This window comes from Ambystoma mexicanum, chromosome 1p (assembly GCF_040938575.1).
Source record: "Ambystoma mexicanum isolate Mex_15411 chromosome 1p, UKY_AmexF1_1, whole genome shotgun sequence".
NCBI classification, from domain to species: Eukaryota; Metazoa; Chordata; class Amphibia; order Caudata; family Ambystomatidae; genus Ambystoma; species Ambystoma mexicanum.
This window is the reverse complement of record NC_090921.1, coordinates 707,439,371-707,455,025: the sequence shown is the minus strand read 5'-3', so window position 1 is coordinate 707,455,025 and position 15,655 is coordinate 707,439,371. Positions and strand designations below refer to the sequence as shown.

Below are 15,655 nucleotides of genomic sequence, written 5' to 3'. Positions count from 1 at the left end.
GTCGGAGCCGACTGGGACTTCTCCAGAAGTTTACCCGGATGATCAGACTTAGTCTTCGCCGAGCTGGACCGTTGGCTCGTGGTCGAAGGTGCTAAAGATGCTGCACCCACCCTGGTTGCTGAGGAGCCCGCACCCAAAGGCTCCCCCGGTGCCCGCGGACTTGCAGTGCTTTGCCTTCTGTTGGGCACCTGTCGCCGGAGCGCCCTTAAAGGTCTTAGAAGGCTGCTCCGATTTCTTCTTGCAGCTGGGTGACCGGGACTCACCCGTCTGGAGCCACTTGGTAAGCCGCTCGCGATGGTCCGTCATGGTGCAGGGAACCATATCCTTGCAAAATGCACAGGGCTCCTCCACGTGCGTCTGGTCGGTATTCAGTCAGTAGAGGCACAGGGGGTGACCATCGTCCAGGAAAGTGTTCCATAGGCCGCATCCTGGGCAAATCCTGAATAGAGGCGTTTAGTCTCCCCCATCTTCAGCCATGTCCACGCAGCGTAGGCCTCCAAGAATCTTCCAGGAAGGGAACTTGATGAAAAATCACCCTGATCAACCAATAGTACTACAGCGGCACGAGGTAAAACTTCAAAAGTGCATGCAAGAAGTTGATTTTACGTGAATTGAAAGCAACAAACTTTGAATTGGCACTGTTGGAGGACACGTATAAGGTTTGCAGTATTGAACGTGTAATATTCTCAACGCAAAAGAAGGTCTCCATTTTAAAAAATATGGTGCGTTTTCTTGGACTTGGATCTGGCATAGAAACTGAGCTGGATTTTGCTTAAGTCTGCTGGTAAGTGATTTTTAAGTTATTTTGTATACTGATATTGATGCATGATTTCATTTGTCTTGTGAATGGCCCGATGAGTCCTTCATGCTTTTATTTAGGCTTTGGTTGGTGTGTTTCCTGAACTTCAGAAGGAGCGCTTTCTGCATTTTTGAATGTGCGCTCCTGTCTACAGTCGGTCTATAGCAGCATTGCGAGCAGAGCTCTTGCTGCTCTATCCGCTTCCTGGAAGGGGCGGAGCCCTTGTGGAACACGTGACGGATTACGTGACCTACATCCACCACAAATTGCCGGCCCAACCACCCTTGCGGTGTTAAGCCCTGGAGGCAGTAAGGGCTGGAGCTTCCGTTTTGCTGTGACCTGTGCTTGTGCCTGTGCAACGGCCTTGTGAGTAACCTAGACTGCGGTTGTATGCTGGCTCTACAGTTGCTTCAATTTTAACCTGTACTTAGGATAGGGGGTGGGGGGGAGTCGGACTCTGGCAGCTCCTTAAGCTGTCTGGCGTTCCTTACCCTAAGACATGGTGCTTCTACAGTTGTTCGCTGATTTCTGTAACTTTTACCCAGTCTGACTTAACGTAATTTTCAAAGGACGTACCTTATGATACATTTGCCATCTATTCCCCTGATTTTAGTAAAGGATCCATATTATTCACCGTTATATTATAAATTGTACCTAGGGTAGTTTTTGATGTATTTTAGCTATCTTTTATTCAGTGCATTTTAATAATTACTGCTTGTTTCATAGGTTTTAATACTTGTGATTCCCAACCTTTCTGATACCAATTTTAATATTAGGTTTGTAAGTTTTTGTATTTAACCAATTACTGAGTTATTTTATTGTCTCCTACCTTTCATTTCTTCAGGCTCTCTCTCGGTTTGGATGACACGCAAGGGACTCGGGAGCCAGACCACTATGGAGGCCTCTTGATTCTACCCTCCCTATGGTGGTGCCTCTCTCTCTCTCCTGCTTTGATAGACCCTATCCCTCTTACGAACTCCATCCCTACTCCTTTGGGTAAGCCACAAACACTAGCTGAGAGCTTCCTGTACTCTCTTCAAAAAAGTGGCCCCAAGCCCAAATCCACTCAAGATCGGTCTGATGCATTTCACTCGATGGGTATCATCCCACGTACCCCAATCAATAATAGTTGCATCTTTATTGGAAATCAAGATATTTCCATAAATGCACAGGAAGAACGATTGGCAGCTACTATAGCTCTGAATTTGGAGGAAGTTGGTACTCGATCCAGGGCAAAGGTGGGTATTGATCACCCGAATAATAGCACAGTGAACACTACACACCCAGCCCCCGTCCAATTACATCCTAGGTTGCCTTTGCCTCCTCCAATGTTGGATGCCCCCTTATGGGAATTCTATAGAACCTTCTCTATTGTCTAAGGAGGCCATTGACTCACAACTTCCCGCCCAAGAAGGTTGTAGGAACAATGGTGTTTGTTCTGTCAATCCAATACCAGAGGTATCCTCAGGTGGGGAGGATAACCATACCTCCTCTATTCATGTTAATCTTTCTGCCATTTCTGTAGCTACTGCTCTTACTCTGAAACCCCTCGTCTTCAAAACCACACTCACAAAATCAAAATCATTACTTCATACACCTAAAACTAACTAGTATGGGTACCCACGGTAAACCTATCCAAGGGAAAAAAAAATCTCCAATTCTTTTGGAAAAAGGACTGCCACTAGTACCCTCATTAAACCTCTGCACTAAGTTTTAACAGTGGCTACCTTGGATCATACCCATCTGGCGAATGTAGCAAAGAAATTGGAGACTGAAGATCTTGCAGATAATGATATTGATATTAGCATTATAGCATGTGCTGCTAAGGCAATAACAGAGTGAGTTGGAACCTAACTCCTAATATAAATGATGTAACCCAGCAAACCTGTGATGCTCCCTACATGGGCTCTCCATCGGAACTCACCAATTTTATCGACGAGTACACAGAGAAGCAAAATTGGCTTAGAGAAAGGGGCTTACTCCCAGATATACAAAAGGATCGTGCCAGTGAGTCTTATGCACCATACCCTTAAATAGGCGGATGATAGAATGAAATTAACTCAACCCTCACTCTCAGCACTGAATATGGTTCTTTGCTCGTTTGCAACTCTGTATGATAACATTTGGTCAGAGGTTAGATCTCATTCTCTCCTACTTGCAGAAATCTATTCTAGGCTAGAAGGACTAGACAGATTTGAAGAGTTGGTTAAAATTATTAAGGAAGATAATCCCTCTATAACAAAACAGAACCCAGACTATTCCTTCTAGCCACCCTAGTATGGAAGGGCCCCAGGTTCAAAAAGCCCTTAATGTGGTAAAGGATAGTACCCCGGGGGACGTTCTGGATATGGTCCCAGCTATTACGGTTATTCCCTGTCCGGACAGGGGTACTGGTGTACAATCTTCTCAGATTCCCCCCATGAATGCCGAGGGCTTTTCAGTGGACCCTGCCCCGGATGCAAAACTCTGCCTCCCCCATAAAAGTGATTACTAACCGTTTAGAGGAAAAAGTCCAAGAGGGGCCAACTCCCTGGTTCCACTTCTCAGGGACTCTGCTGTGAATCTCTCTCATCAAAAATGGTTGAATCACATAAAGATAACATTGTTGCCCCCTCTTTTGTTTCTCCATCTGATCTATTGGAGAAGCCGTTTGACCTTATTGATCTTATTGATCTTATTGATCTCACAAAAGAAACGGTACCCTTAAAGGGCTTTGCTCATATAGGTAAAAAAAAAAATATAATCAACAAACAAAGAAAACTAAACCAGAAGAATCTGAAAAAAATGTACTAACATTTTTTAAAACTGGTTCTTGGCATGTGCCCCTGTGTGTGCTAGAACTCCTACACCTCTGAAGGGGGCTGAGATTCTGGTGGAAACAGTGGTAACTGATATCGCTACTTTTAATGTACCGCTGCTTCCGTCGGATCATCTCCTTTACCTACTATTTTAGCTGTCTCTGGTCAATCCGAAGCTATGGCAGTGAGTTCCATGCCAAAGGACAATATTCCCCCAGAGGTGGTGGACAATATAATGCGGGTGGAGGAAACCAACGCTATATGCCACCCAAAAATAATTTTAAATCAACCGGAGCCTTTAATAACTCTGCCACAGCCACTTTGAATACACAAACCGTATGTAACTCGCTGTCACTTGATTCGGATGTAGATCCCTCAACTACTACGTGCAACTCTACAACTGGTTTAAATTCTACCCACCCTGAGCCTAATACCATCCCTGCAATGGCCAATCTTGTTAATCTTGACATGGTGAAACAACTATTTCAGGATCTGGTTAGCACAAACTCACTTATTGGGGTTGATGTTAACTAGACTTTTGCTCATCTCAGGATAGGGCCTCTATAACAACTCTTTCTTCTGTAAATGGTCACTTGTTATGCCATTCTGCTGGTCATTTGACCAATACAGATTTTATCGTGGGGGAGACTTGGACCATTGGAAGGTCTATATGTTCCCAACTTTAATTCTGCTCACTCAAAGCCCCCAAGTGGAGGTTCTACTAATGGCCTTGCAGGTGCTTCCATTGGGCCTGAACCTTCCCAAAATAGGAATTCTCCCAATTTATATGAGATTTCCTGTGGGACCTCATGTAACCCAAAATAGGACTATATTAAGGGGCGCAAGGGGTACTGATTTGGAAGTTGATTCTTTAAGTCAGTTTACAAAAAGCCTTACTGACTCACTACCTCAACCTGCTGAGGCTAAATATCCTATGGAAATTCTGCAGCTTACTAGTCTATGGGCCAAGACATGCCTATCTGTCTTAATCGTGGAAATATTTAAAAAAACATTTCACCAACCTCCCTCACTCTCACTTATTTCTAGCTACGATATGGAAAGGATTTTTTTTCCTACCCAAGGACGGGTAGATATGAGCAACATTATTTTAAAATCTTGAGTGGTACTTGAACTAATTATGGGTCAAAAGGAAGGTCTAATGCAACTTGGCTTTGAAGTAAATTTGATACAATCCAATCAACATCCCGGAAAAAATGATGGGTGTGAAGACTATAGGGGAAACCTTAACATGGTTTATCACCCGGAAAGATCAGCACATCAACGGAGGCAATTTAAGCCCAGATTCAATGGTAATGCTAGAAACTGGGCCCAGGTCACTTCAGGTTTGTGGAAATGAGCCCTTTAAGTGCTCCGGTATTCTTACTAATGTTAAGGTCCTGAATAAATTCATTTTTCTCTCCTGGAATTCCAGGGGCAATTCCCACCGTTTCACGAATATTGATACAGTTCTTATGATTACTGCCTCAGATGTTTTTTAACAGGAAACCTGGTTACTCTAACCTCCTGTTGATTGATTTGATATCCATTCCCAAAATGCTAAATCTAGCTCAGGAGGGAGATCCTCTGGGGGTCTTATCGGATTTAGAGCTTCTCTTGGCTTTAGGAATAAGGTCCTTACGGACACGCCATTTGGCATTTTGGCTATGGAGGCCACCTCCCTCGATAAATTGGTTAATCTCCTCCTGATTAATGTATATTGGCACAAAGGCATGATTTCCCTTGAGCCTTTTTTGGAACGTTTAACGGATATGGTACTTACATGGAGATCCTTATATCCCAGGGGGAAATTGATCCTGGCTGGCGATTTTAACTCGGATTGTTCCATCTCGTCCGAGGCCAACTGTCGATATGGGTTTGGCTCTGGAGGCCGACAACCGGCAAGGCCAGAAATACGTATGGGGCAGACTTTGGAATCTTGCCTTGGACTCGGTTGGCTTAATATGTCTTAATGGTCTTTTGCTACTCTCCCTCTTTGTCCTACATGGCATAGAGGTCTATCAACGTCTACTATAGACTATGTCTATGTAGACCATTCTCTCTTCCCTCTCTCGTCTGAGGTCAAGGTCTACTTTAACCCATGGAGTGACCATGGCTCATTGCTGGTTACATTCTCTTCTCCCATGAAGTCTCTCCCCGCTGGGGGGCCTCGCAACCTTAATACCGTGGGACAAGGGACAGGAGTACGCTGGTCACCTGACAATATTAATCTCCTTAACTAAACTGATTCCTCGTTTAACACTTTTCTCTTGGAAACAAGTAGTATTTAATATCCTTTACTTTGATAGCTTTCTTAATGCTCTTCATAGTAGTATTTCTGGTTCACCACATCAGCTGCACACATATCCGGTGCTCACACGCACCTTTGACTCCCTCTACTCTCTACTGACCTGAACTTCGGTTCCCAAGGGCGTTCAACCTACCAGCGCCTTCAGACCATATAAGGCGCTATATAAATGCAATGTAACATAACTAAGGAAGGGTATTCCTAGAAAATCTCATACCCATAGGTTTGACCAGGAGTTGGCCACTGAAAAGGCCCACACTCGGAAACTTAGAGAGATCCGTTTCCTCGATATTGACTGTGATAACAAAAAAACAGATTAGAGCTATTCGTCAAAAGTATAAAAATTATTGCAAATCATGAAAATCTAGTTTGCTACAAAATGACGCAGAGCATATGCTTAGAGTCCTAGTCAAAAGAGATAACGGGGCTTTTTGGAATATTTTTTTCAGGCCAGGTTGATGTGGCAGTGGTCGACCAGTTGAATGCTATGCCTGAGGTGCAATGGGTTGAGCATTACACAGAACTTTTTGATACGGGGAGAGAAGGGATACAACTCTGTACAAAGAGGGAGTATGTTCTTAATGATAATTGGAAGCGAGGGGGCGTGGCTTGATGGCTACGTGAGAGGACGTTCCTTGGAGGAGCTCCCGATGATCCGATCCTGATCCTGGGAAAAAAGTGATTGTTTTTGGCGGACTTTCGAGCCCACGGTGCATCTAAAGGTGTATGAAAGTGGGGGGCATACGGTGTGTGCCCTCCCCAACGGCGGGACTGCATATTCACGGAACTAGACCCCGAAGAAGTTGGCGGTCGCGCAAAGGAAGGGGAGCACCCAAGATGGCCGCCTGTGGACAAAGGGCCATAAAAGGTCCGACGATCTGAGGAAGACAAGGTTGGTCGGAACGTGGGCGAGCCCAACCAGATAGACGGGTCGCATGCGCCTGGGCTGAAAGCAAGAACATAAGGGCGAGCCCCTACTGCAGAGGCCATGGGTTGTGGCGGACTAGCAGAGTGAACCCGCGAGGATACAGCTGGGCACGTGGGCCCAATCGACGCAACAGGATGTCTTCCAAGGTGGTGCGACCCCGAATCAAGCAGCCTACGATGGAGACCTACGTTAGGTCGCCCTCGGGCGCGGAAGGGGGCAAGAGCAAAGAAACCCCTGCGGCGGCGACGGACCCACTGGGTACCATACAGGAGGTGCTGGCAGCAATTGCTGACCTGAAGGTGGCCTGGGAGACGAAGCTGGGCCTGGCCATGAAAGAGTTGCAAGAGGGCCTAAACCTCAAGATAGGAGCGGTCTGAGAAGAAGTGAACCTGTTGCGCCAGGATGTGCGAACGATCGCGGAGCGCACTGGGGAACTGGAGCAGGAGTTGGCCCCGACCGTGGAGGCGTGCAATACACACGCCAAGGAACTTCATGCCCTCGTGGAGGACAGAGCAGGCGGAGGGGCGCGCCAGGCGCAACAACCTCATAGTGGGGGTACCGGAGGGAATGAAGGATCGAACCCCACGGATTTCGTTGAAACCATGCTTTTGCAGGAGATCACAGGCGGAGAGCTGACCCAGGGGTTCGCGGTCGAAAGGGCGCACAGGGCCCTGACCAGGAGACCGGCCCCAGGAGCCCCCCCCGCGGCCGTTGATTGCTAAGATCTTGAACTATCGTGACCGCGAGAAGATTCTCGAATTTTTCCGGAAAGGGGGCACGATAGAAAGGGGGTCAACGAATATAACAGCGTATCCAGATTACACGCTGCTTGTACAAAGGAGTCGAATGAACTTTGGAACGGTGAAGGAGGCTCAGAGAGGCAGGCCACCGCTACATGTTGCTTTACCCCGCCAGGTTAAAGGTGATCCATAAGAACAGATCCCTCTTCTTTGAGACGCCGAGCGACGCGATGGAATGGCTCGATATGCAAGGTCGACCACAGGAATCGGATGCCCAGACAGAAGCGGATGGAGATAAGTAGCACGCTGTAGAGGCACCCGTGAGGCCATAGCTATGACATTGAGACTAGAATATAGTTTGATATTGTGCTTGTGAGGGGGACGTCACGGCATCTGCCGGCGGGTCCCGTTGAATTCACTTCTCCTAAATAGATGACTGGGAGCTCCTGGGGAGCAACCTCTGCACCAGATAGTAGTATACTTAGTTAGGTCACTGTTAGATTGGTGACACCCCGCGGGGTCCTTGTTCTTGGTCACGAGACGGGTCCAGACGTGGGTAGGCCTGAGATCCAGGGATGGAGCTGGGCTATTGTTGGGGGTTGGTGGGAAGGGGGAGTTGTGTGCAGTGGTGTGAGGTTGGAGAAGGGGGGATGGGGGCACGGTTCGTTAATAGTAGAAGGAGCCAGAAACGACCCTACATGGGGAACATTATGGGGAGGGATGGGACGGAGATAGACCGACTAGATGGCATCGGGTAATCTCAGAATTGTGACCTGGAATGTACGGGGCCTCAACAGCTACCTTAAACGCAACAAAGTGATGATGTATTTAAAGAGGATGCGCGTGACATAGCCCTGCTGCAAGAGACCCACCTCACTAGGGAAAAGCTGGAGGTGGTCGGGAGGAAATGGAAGGGCACCGTTGTGGGGGCGGCGTACTCAGCGTATGCCAGAGGGGTCGTCACTTGGGTGGCGCCCCACGTGCCGTTTCGAGTGCTTGATTCTACGGTGGACCCGGAGGGTAGAATGGTGGTGGTAACGGGTCTCTTGGAAAACAGAGAAATACACATCATAAATTTGTACGCCCCCAATAACGATACAGCGGCTTACTTTAGGACCCTCTACGGTAAAAGTGGCCCCCTGGCGGGGGGGTACGGTAGTGTGGGGGGGGGGGGACTTTAACTGTACCGTAGACCCCAGTATGGATAGGTCCAAGGATAGGGCAGGAAAAATGGCACCGGCGGCTAAAGTGCTGAGTACCCTACTGAAAGACCTAGGCCTAGAGGATGCGTGGAGGAGGCTGCATCCCACGGATAGACAGTACTCACACTACACAGCGCCACATGATTTGTACACAAGGTTAGACTACATGTTTGTAACAGCCGGGATAGTGAGAGAAATAGAAGGAGCAGAATACAAGGCCCGAGTGCTGTCGGACCACTCGCCCTTGGTGGTAGACTGGAGACACCAGCCCCCACGCCCGCAGATCCCTACATGGAGACTTAGGACCGAGGCTCTGCAGGATGAGGGGTTTCGGGAGGGCCCGAGAGACGCCATTGAAGAATATTTTGATAAAAACACGGGAAGCGTAAGCACTGTGGGCACACTGTGGGAAGCGTTTAAGGTGGTGGTGCGTGGGGTAGCTATTTCCCAAGTTAAAGGGCTACAGGGGGGGTTGAAAGGGAGCTCCGGGAGGCGGAAAGAGAGCTAGACGAGCTCACGCGTTGCGTGAGCACCGCTCATGATAACAGAACCAAAGTAGAGGAGCTACAGTTGTCCTGTAGTGCACTCTGGGATAGACTGTGCAGACTCAGCTACAGGAAATATACGGAGCGGATACACGCAGGGGGGCGATAAGCCGGGCAGATTGCTGGCTTGGCTGTACAAGAGTGAGACCCCCCCCCGCTCGGTGATTAGTGAGATTCAGGGCGAAGGAGGTAGCATATGCAACACCCAGAAAGAGGTAAATGAGGAATTCCTTAAGTTTTACAGACACTTGTATGAGGACACGGGGGAGGATATGGGTCAAGACATACTAGACACATTGGGGGACATTGAGCTGCCCACCTTAGATGATCTAGAACGCTCTGAGTTGGACGCACCCGTCACCTCGGATGAGCTGAAGGTAGTGATTCGGAACTTGCCCACTTGCAAGGCGCCGGGTTCGGATGGGCTGCCCAGCGAGTTCTACAAAACATACCAGCAAGAGTTGCTCCAGCCACTGCTTGCCACTTTTAACGAGGCCTATGAGAAGGGAGAACTCCCGTTGTCTCTCCGTGAGGCCCTAATCATCCCACTCTTGAAACCAGGCAAGCCGGCCGTGGAGTGCGGGTCTTACAGACCGTTGTCCATGCTCAACCAGGACAGCAAAATATTCACGGGCGGTGCTGGCTAATAGACTGAAAAGGGTGATTAAGAAACTGATACACCCAGATCAGACGGGATATGTTCCGAGCAGGAACATCACCGACAACCACAAGAGGCTACACCATGTCATGGACCAAACTGAGGAGGACACGGGCGAGCTGGCCATAGTGTCGTTAGACGCGGTCAAGGCCTTCGACTCGGTACGATGGCCCTGGCTGAAAGCGGTCCTGAAGGTGTATGGAGTGGGACCCGGATACCTCAGATGGGTACAGTTGTTTTACAGCACCCCGATGGCGAGGGTCCACGGTCTCAGATTCTTGGCAACTGGGCAGGGGGACCAGACAGGGATGTCCCTGACACCAATGCTATATATACTGCCATTGGAGCCGCTGGCAATATGCCTGCGTCAACAATATGGGAGGTGGGCATAAACACGGCCAGTGGAGAGCATTTGATATTATATGCGGATGATATGCTCCTTTATTTACGCTATCCAGAAGAAAACCTACAGTACGTCCTAGAGGTGATAGAACGGTACGCCATCCTCTCCGGTATATCGGTGAACCCTGGAAAGTCCAGCCTGTTCCCTTTGGGTAGATATAGGAACGTCCCGGTGCAGAGGCTGCCTGTTCTGCCAATACCATGGCAGCCCGTAACATTTAGGTATCTGGGAATAAACATTTACCACAAGATCGAGACAGAACACAAGCACAACACGGAAAAGGCGATAGAGGGGATTAGGAACAGTATGGTGTTTTGGTCCAGCCTGCCCCTGACCATGATGGGGAGGGCGGCCTTGCTCAAGATGGTGGTCCTGCCTAGACTCTTGCACTTTTTTACAAACGTCCCGTTTCTGATACCCAGAAGCCTATTCGCGAAACTTCACAGCGTGTGTAGGGGTTTTGTGTGGGGCAGCTCTAGGAAGAGGGTGGCTCTGTGGAAGCTTCAGAACCCGTGCGACAGGGGGGGGATAGGCCTGCCTAACTTCGAACTCTATTACCTGGCGGGGCAGCTGCAGTATGTGGCCAGGTGGCTCTCGACTGAAGATTCGGCAGAAGCCAGGCTCCTGCGCGAAGATACAGCCCCATACTTTCTGATGGAAGTGGTGTGGTTGGGCAGAGATAAACTGGTGGGCAAGGGGCGGTTACTAAGGTTGGGCTGGGAGATCTGGCACAGGACATGGAAGATCGGGGGGGACTCGGAACCATACTCCCTGCAGGCCCCTTTGGCGGCTCTGTGTGGGAGCGACTCCCAACTACTTGAATCGGTCCGCAGATACTGGGAACAGGTAGGCCTAGCCACCCTCGGGGACATATGGCAGGAAGGGGAGGCGGTGGACTTCAGCGGCTGCAGGAAGAGACGGGAGTACATGGTGGCCAATATATAACCTACACTAGGCTGGTGAAAAAGACTAGAGAAAGATGGCCGGAGACAGTGCTCGCGGAGGATCCAGATGCCTCCCTGGAAACCATGTACGATGTATCGGAGGGCGGGCACGAAATATCGAGGATATATGAGCTCCTGCGGGCAAGGGCAGGGAAGGAGTTGCTCCAATTGAGACAAGATTGGGAGGAGGAGGTGGGAGGACCCATGACGGATGGGCAGTGGGAACGGGCCCAGAGGTACCATAAAAAGGTGTCCCGTAACGCGAGATTCCAACAGCTTCAGTTGTATGTTACCCACAGGGCTTATTTAACCCCCGGGAAGATTGCAAAGTTTGGGGGATCAGCTATACAGCAATGCCCCAGGTGTGGGGAGGTGAACACGGGACTGCTACACTTGTTTTGGGCTTGCCCGGAGGTGCATAGATTTTGGAATGAGGTCAAGTCGGGGGTGGGGGGGGGGGGGGTAGTGCTGGATGTGAAATCGGCCTGGTCATGCTTGCTTGGACTATTCCCTAGACCCCGGCATTTGAAACACATAAGCAAGATGAAGGACCTGGCCTATGTCTTGGCCAAACCTAGGATCGCCAGGGGCTGGAAGGCGGCCCATAGACCCAGGGTGGAGTTGTGGTGGACAGACCTCTTGAGATGGGCGGAAGCTGAATCCGTAGTCTGATTTGAAGCGGTCACCAGGGGTGGCGAAGAAGAAGTAGGGCCCCTGTTGGCCTGGCGGCAATTGGTGGCCTCGTTGGCAAACCCTCACCAGGGTGACAACGAAACAGAGGACCCGGTTGATGGCAGTCTAGGTAGTGTCCCACCCAGTGATGTTCCCGTAAATGATATGTGAGAACTGGCTCTAGTTTAAAGGGGGAGGGGGGAGTTGGGGAGTTTGAAAATGTGTTGAAATATGATGCTTTCTATGTTTTGAAACGGTTGTAGTGTGTTTGGTTGACCTTAATAAAATAAAAATATATACAAAAAAAAATTAATTGGAAGCCGGATGTTGACCATGAGACAATATTTGGTCTTATTGTCAAATCTAAGACATCTAGGGCCCGTGGTCCTAATGGCTTAACAAAAACACATTTAAAGCAGAACCTGAAATTTGGGCTAACTCCTCTGTCTGCTATTTCAGGACCGCCCACATTGTCCCCATCTTTAAGAGAGGTCTACGAACTTTGGTCAAGAATTATAGACCAATCGCTCTCATCGAAGCTCTTTGCCGCCATGCTTCTCTCCCACCTTAATGTTTGGATTAAGGAAAATCATTCTCCCAAAGCAACAAACCGGCTTCAGGGTCGGCCACTCAACCAATCTCAGACTTATCCTAACTGCCCTACAAAGTTCAACATGGGGAAAATATGGTGGTTCTCTTTATGTTGCTTCAATGGACCCATCTAATGCATTTGATCTAGTAATTAGGTCGAGACTCTGGGAAAAGCACTAAGTGGGGGATACCGGCAGGTCGTCTCTCTCTAATCATGGCTATGTATGAGAACTCAGGGGTTCATATTAGGATTGATCTTAAAGGAATCCTTTCTAGAAGGATAAGGACCCGTATTGGGGTCAGACAAGGTTGCTCGTTAGCTCCATGTCTTTTTATCCTCTACTTGGCAGATGTAGGGGGAATTTCTTGGAAATACTGGCATGGTAAATGCAAAATTGGGGGATCTCAGGCTCTCGTGGTTGGCTTATGCCGACGATTTTCTTCTCTTCGATCACACTAAAGTCAGCTTACAAAGGCTTATCTGCAAATTTGAAGAATATGCATCTCTTAACGGGTTAAAAATCAACCCAAGTAAAACTCGAACAATGGTCCTCTCTAGGGGGAGAAACGGTAACAAAAAACTGGCAAATTGGGGGTGAAAATATCAGAGCACACAAAATTGTCTCTGGGATTTCTTATTCTGGCCCAACCATCGGCCATTGAATTAAGACGTTCCCTTAGACATAAAATATTCCCGCTTATCTCCCAATCTATTAAGTTGAACAAATATGGCATGTTTTCCTTCAAACCTGTAGTGGATTTTTTCAAGGGAAAGGCGATTCCAAAACTAATGCACAGAATGGAACTGCATTATCCAGTTCTTTTGACCTCCTGGGACACCCTTGAGGGTATCTACTGGAGAAAAATTATGAAACTTCCTAATTGTGTTCCAATAGTGGCCATTAGGTACGAACTGGGTTTAGTCTCTTTGCAAGCTAGAATTTTATGTAGAGTCCTTACACTTTTTTCTGCCCTGCTTTCCCCTAAACAGGATACCCTCTATGTTGATCTGGGTAAGCTGTTCTCCTCGCGGTTATCACTAGACAAAAATGTATATCTCTCGAGATTTAGTGACCTCTGCGATAAGACCATCAGATCTTGCCACGGATAGGGATACCCTGCTAACTAACCCAAATAAAGTCAAAAAATGTGTTCTCTTGCGACTGGAGTAACACGCTGTAAAAATTGCATGCTTATCCATCTCTTGGTGATTTGCAATTTGACCATAAGAAAAAAGGATGCTTGTCTTTTATTTTCACTCAATTCCCTAACCGCTACTACCACTCACTTCTTAAACTTAGATGGAATCTCCAACTAAAGAAGCTCTGTATAGAAAGAAGGAGATCAGTGACTTGGACCTCTTATGTCGATTCTGCCACATGTCCGGGGTAATTGAATCTATACGCCATCTTTTCCTTAGAGTGCGTTTCTCTGAAAGGTTTTAGAGATACCTACTTAGGGAGATTCAACACCCTGGGACTATTAGGGGCAGAAAATGTTATCTGGTCCCAGTCTCTTTCCATTTCCAAAATTAAAGATGGGCTTGCTGGGGCGGGCTTTATCAAATCTCTTGATCTGTATCCCCCTTCTACCTGAAGAATCTGTATGATGAACTATATCTCTCTATACCATCGATCCTTTTATGTATGCATACAAAAATGTGGTATTTTAATTGGTACTCTCGTAAAAATCTGTTTATATGTAAAGGGAAAATTCTCTTTTAATGACAAATTTTTTTTTTTTTTAATTGATTTCTTTTATGCTCCCAAAATTGACAGAAAAAGGATATGTGGGTCTATACGTGTTTCTTTCAACTTATTTGTAATGAACTGAAATCAATTTGCAATGTAACAGTAACGTAATAGTAATGCATGTCTTTTTTTACTGATTTTGTAAAGGTTTCTTTTTGTAAACCATACACAAAAAAAAATATATATTTAGGTTTTGGTTGGGGGTAGGGGGGTGGGGTGTTTTCTTATCAATGATGGTTTATATATTGTACTGTGCATGTCTTCGGATATATGAATGCTTTGTATTATTTGTATTTTGAGGGGTGGGTTTCTCATGTTGATTGTGCCTTCAGTTTTTTCTTGTTATATGAAAACTTTAATTGGTTCCAAAAAGAAAATTCCAAAGAAACAGATTTTTTCTCTCTTTTTTAAAAAAAACACTTGGAAAGTATTCATTTCCATCAGCCAGTCTTGGACACATCACAAAAGTACTTCCTTTAAAGTCAGGACAGGAATCCAAATCCTAGCAAAACGTTGGGGGTGTGGTCCCAATGATGTCAATGGAGGGAAAGTCAGAATCACCAAGGTTCCTACGATAAGGAAGGCATCTTCGCTATTTAGGGAACATTGCAAAGCTGAACTTTAGCATTACCTAATAAGTTTCAGAGATGGTCTAAGTTTCAGTGGTGCCATCAGAATGCAACGAGTTTCAACAGAAAAGCAGCAATGACAATGCACAAATAAAACAAGGGACATGGAAAGTCGAATTGCACCCCTCCCAGACCCCTTTCCATAACCATACATCAAAATCACTTAGTACAATGGGGAGTTTATGATCAAAAATCAGCTGCAGGGCTGACAAACATTTGGATTTGTTTCACATCTTAATTACAATTTAAATGGAGAAAGTTATTCCCAAATATATGTAAATATCATGAACAGATATAAGTAAAAAAGGACACCATATAGCTACTTACTGTTTGTTTTCTGGGTCCCTCTCATTTATCTTGTCCAAAACATTGATCTCCAGCCGTGCAGCCTCCTTGTACTTCTCCACATTTTTTATCACTTTTAAAGCTATTCGTGCTCCACCCCTGTCAATAAAAAACATGTTTAATCATGTGAGATTTTGAGCGTGTATTGGTTTTTTTGAGTGCTTATTGGTTTGAACACCTAAAGGTTCAAGGTAGACTGATGGGTGCCCAGATGGGTATTATTCAAAAAGCAGAATGAGACTACAAAAATATAACTAGATCTATGCTGTAGGCCATGAACAGCTTAAAAACCATACATGGATAAACATAGGTTTAGGTTTTTTTTTTTTTTTTTATTAACCACCC

The 15,655-nt window shown here is 46.9% G+C and overlaps 1 protein-coding gene across 6 annotated transcripts in view; it reads right to left on the bottom strand.

Annotated features, from left to right (window-relative positions):
- Positions 1-15,655, bottom strand: part of CLK2 (CDC like kinase 2) — a 167,071-nt gene that overhangs the window by 101,423 nt on the left and 49,993 nt on the right. For all 6 annotated transcript variants that reach the window (XR_011304148.1, XR_011304149.1, XR_011304150.1 and 3 more), the window contains one exon: positions 15,293-15,409. Coding sequence is in view for 2 of the 6 variants with exons in the window: in XM_069650096.1 (XP_069506197.1) it covers positions 15,293-15,409 (117 nt within the window). In the remaining 4 variants the exon portion in view is untranslated. The remainder of the gene's footprint in view (positions 1-15,292; positions 15,410-15,655) is intronic.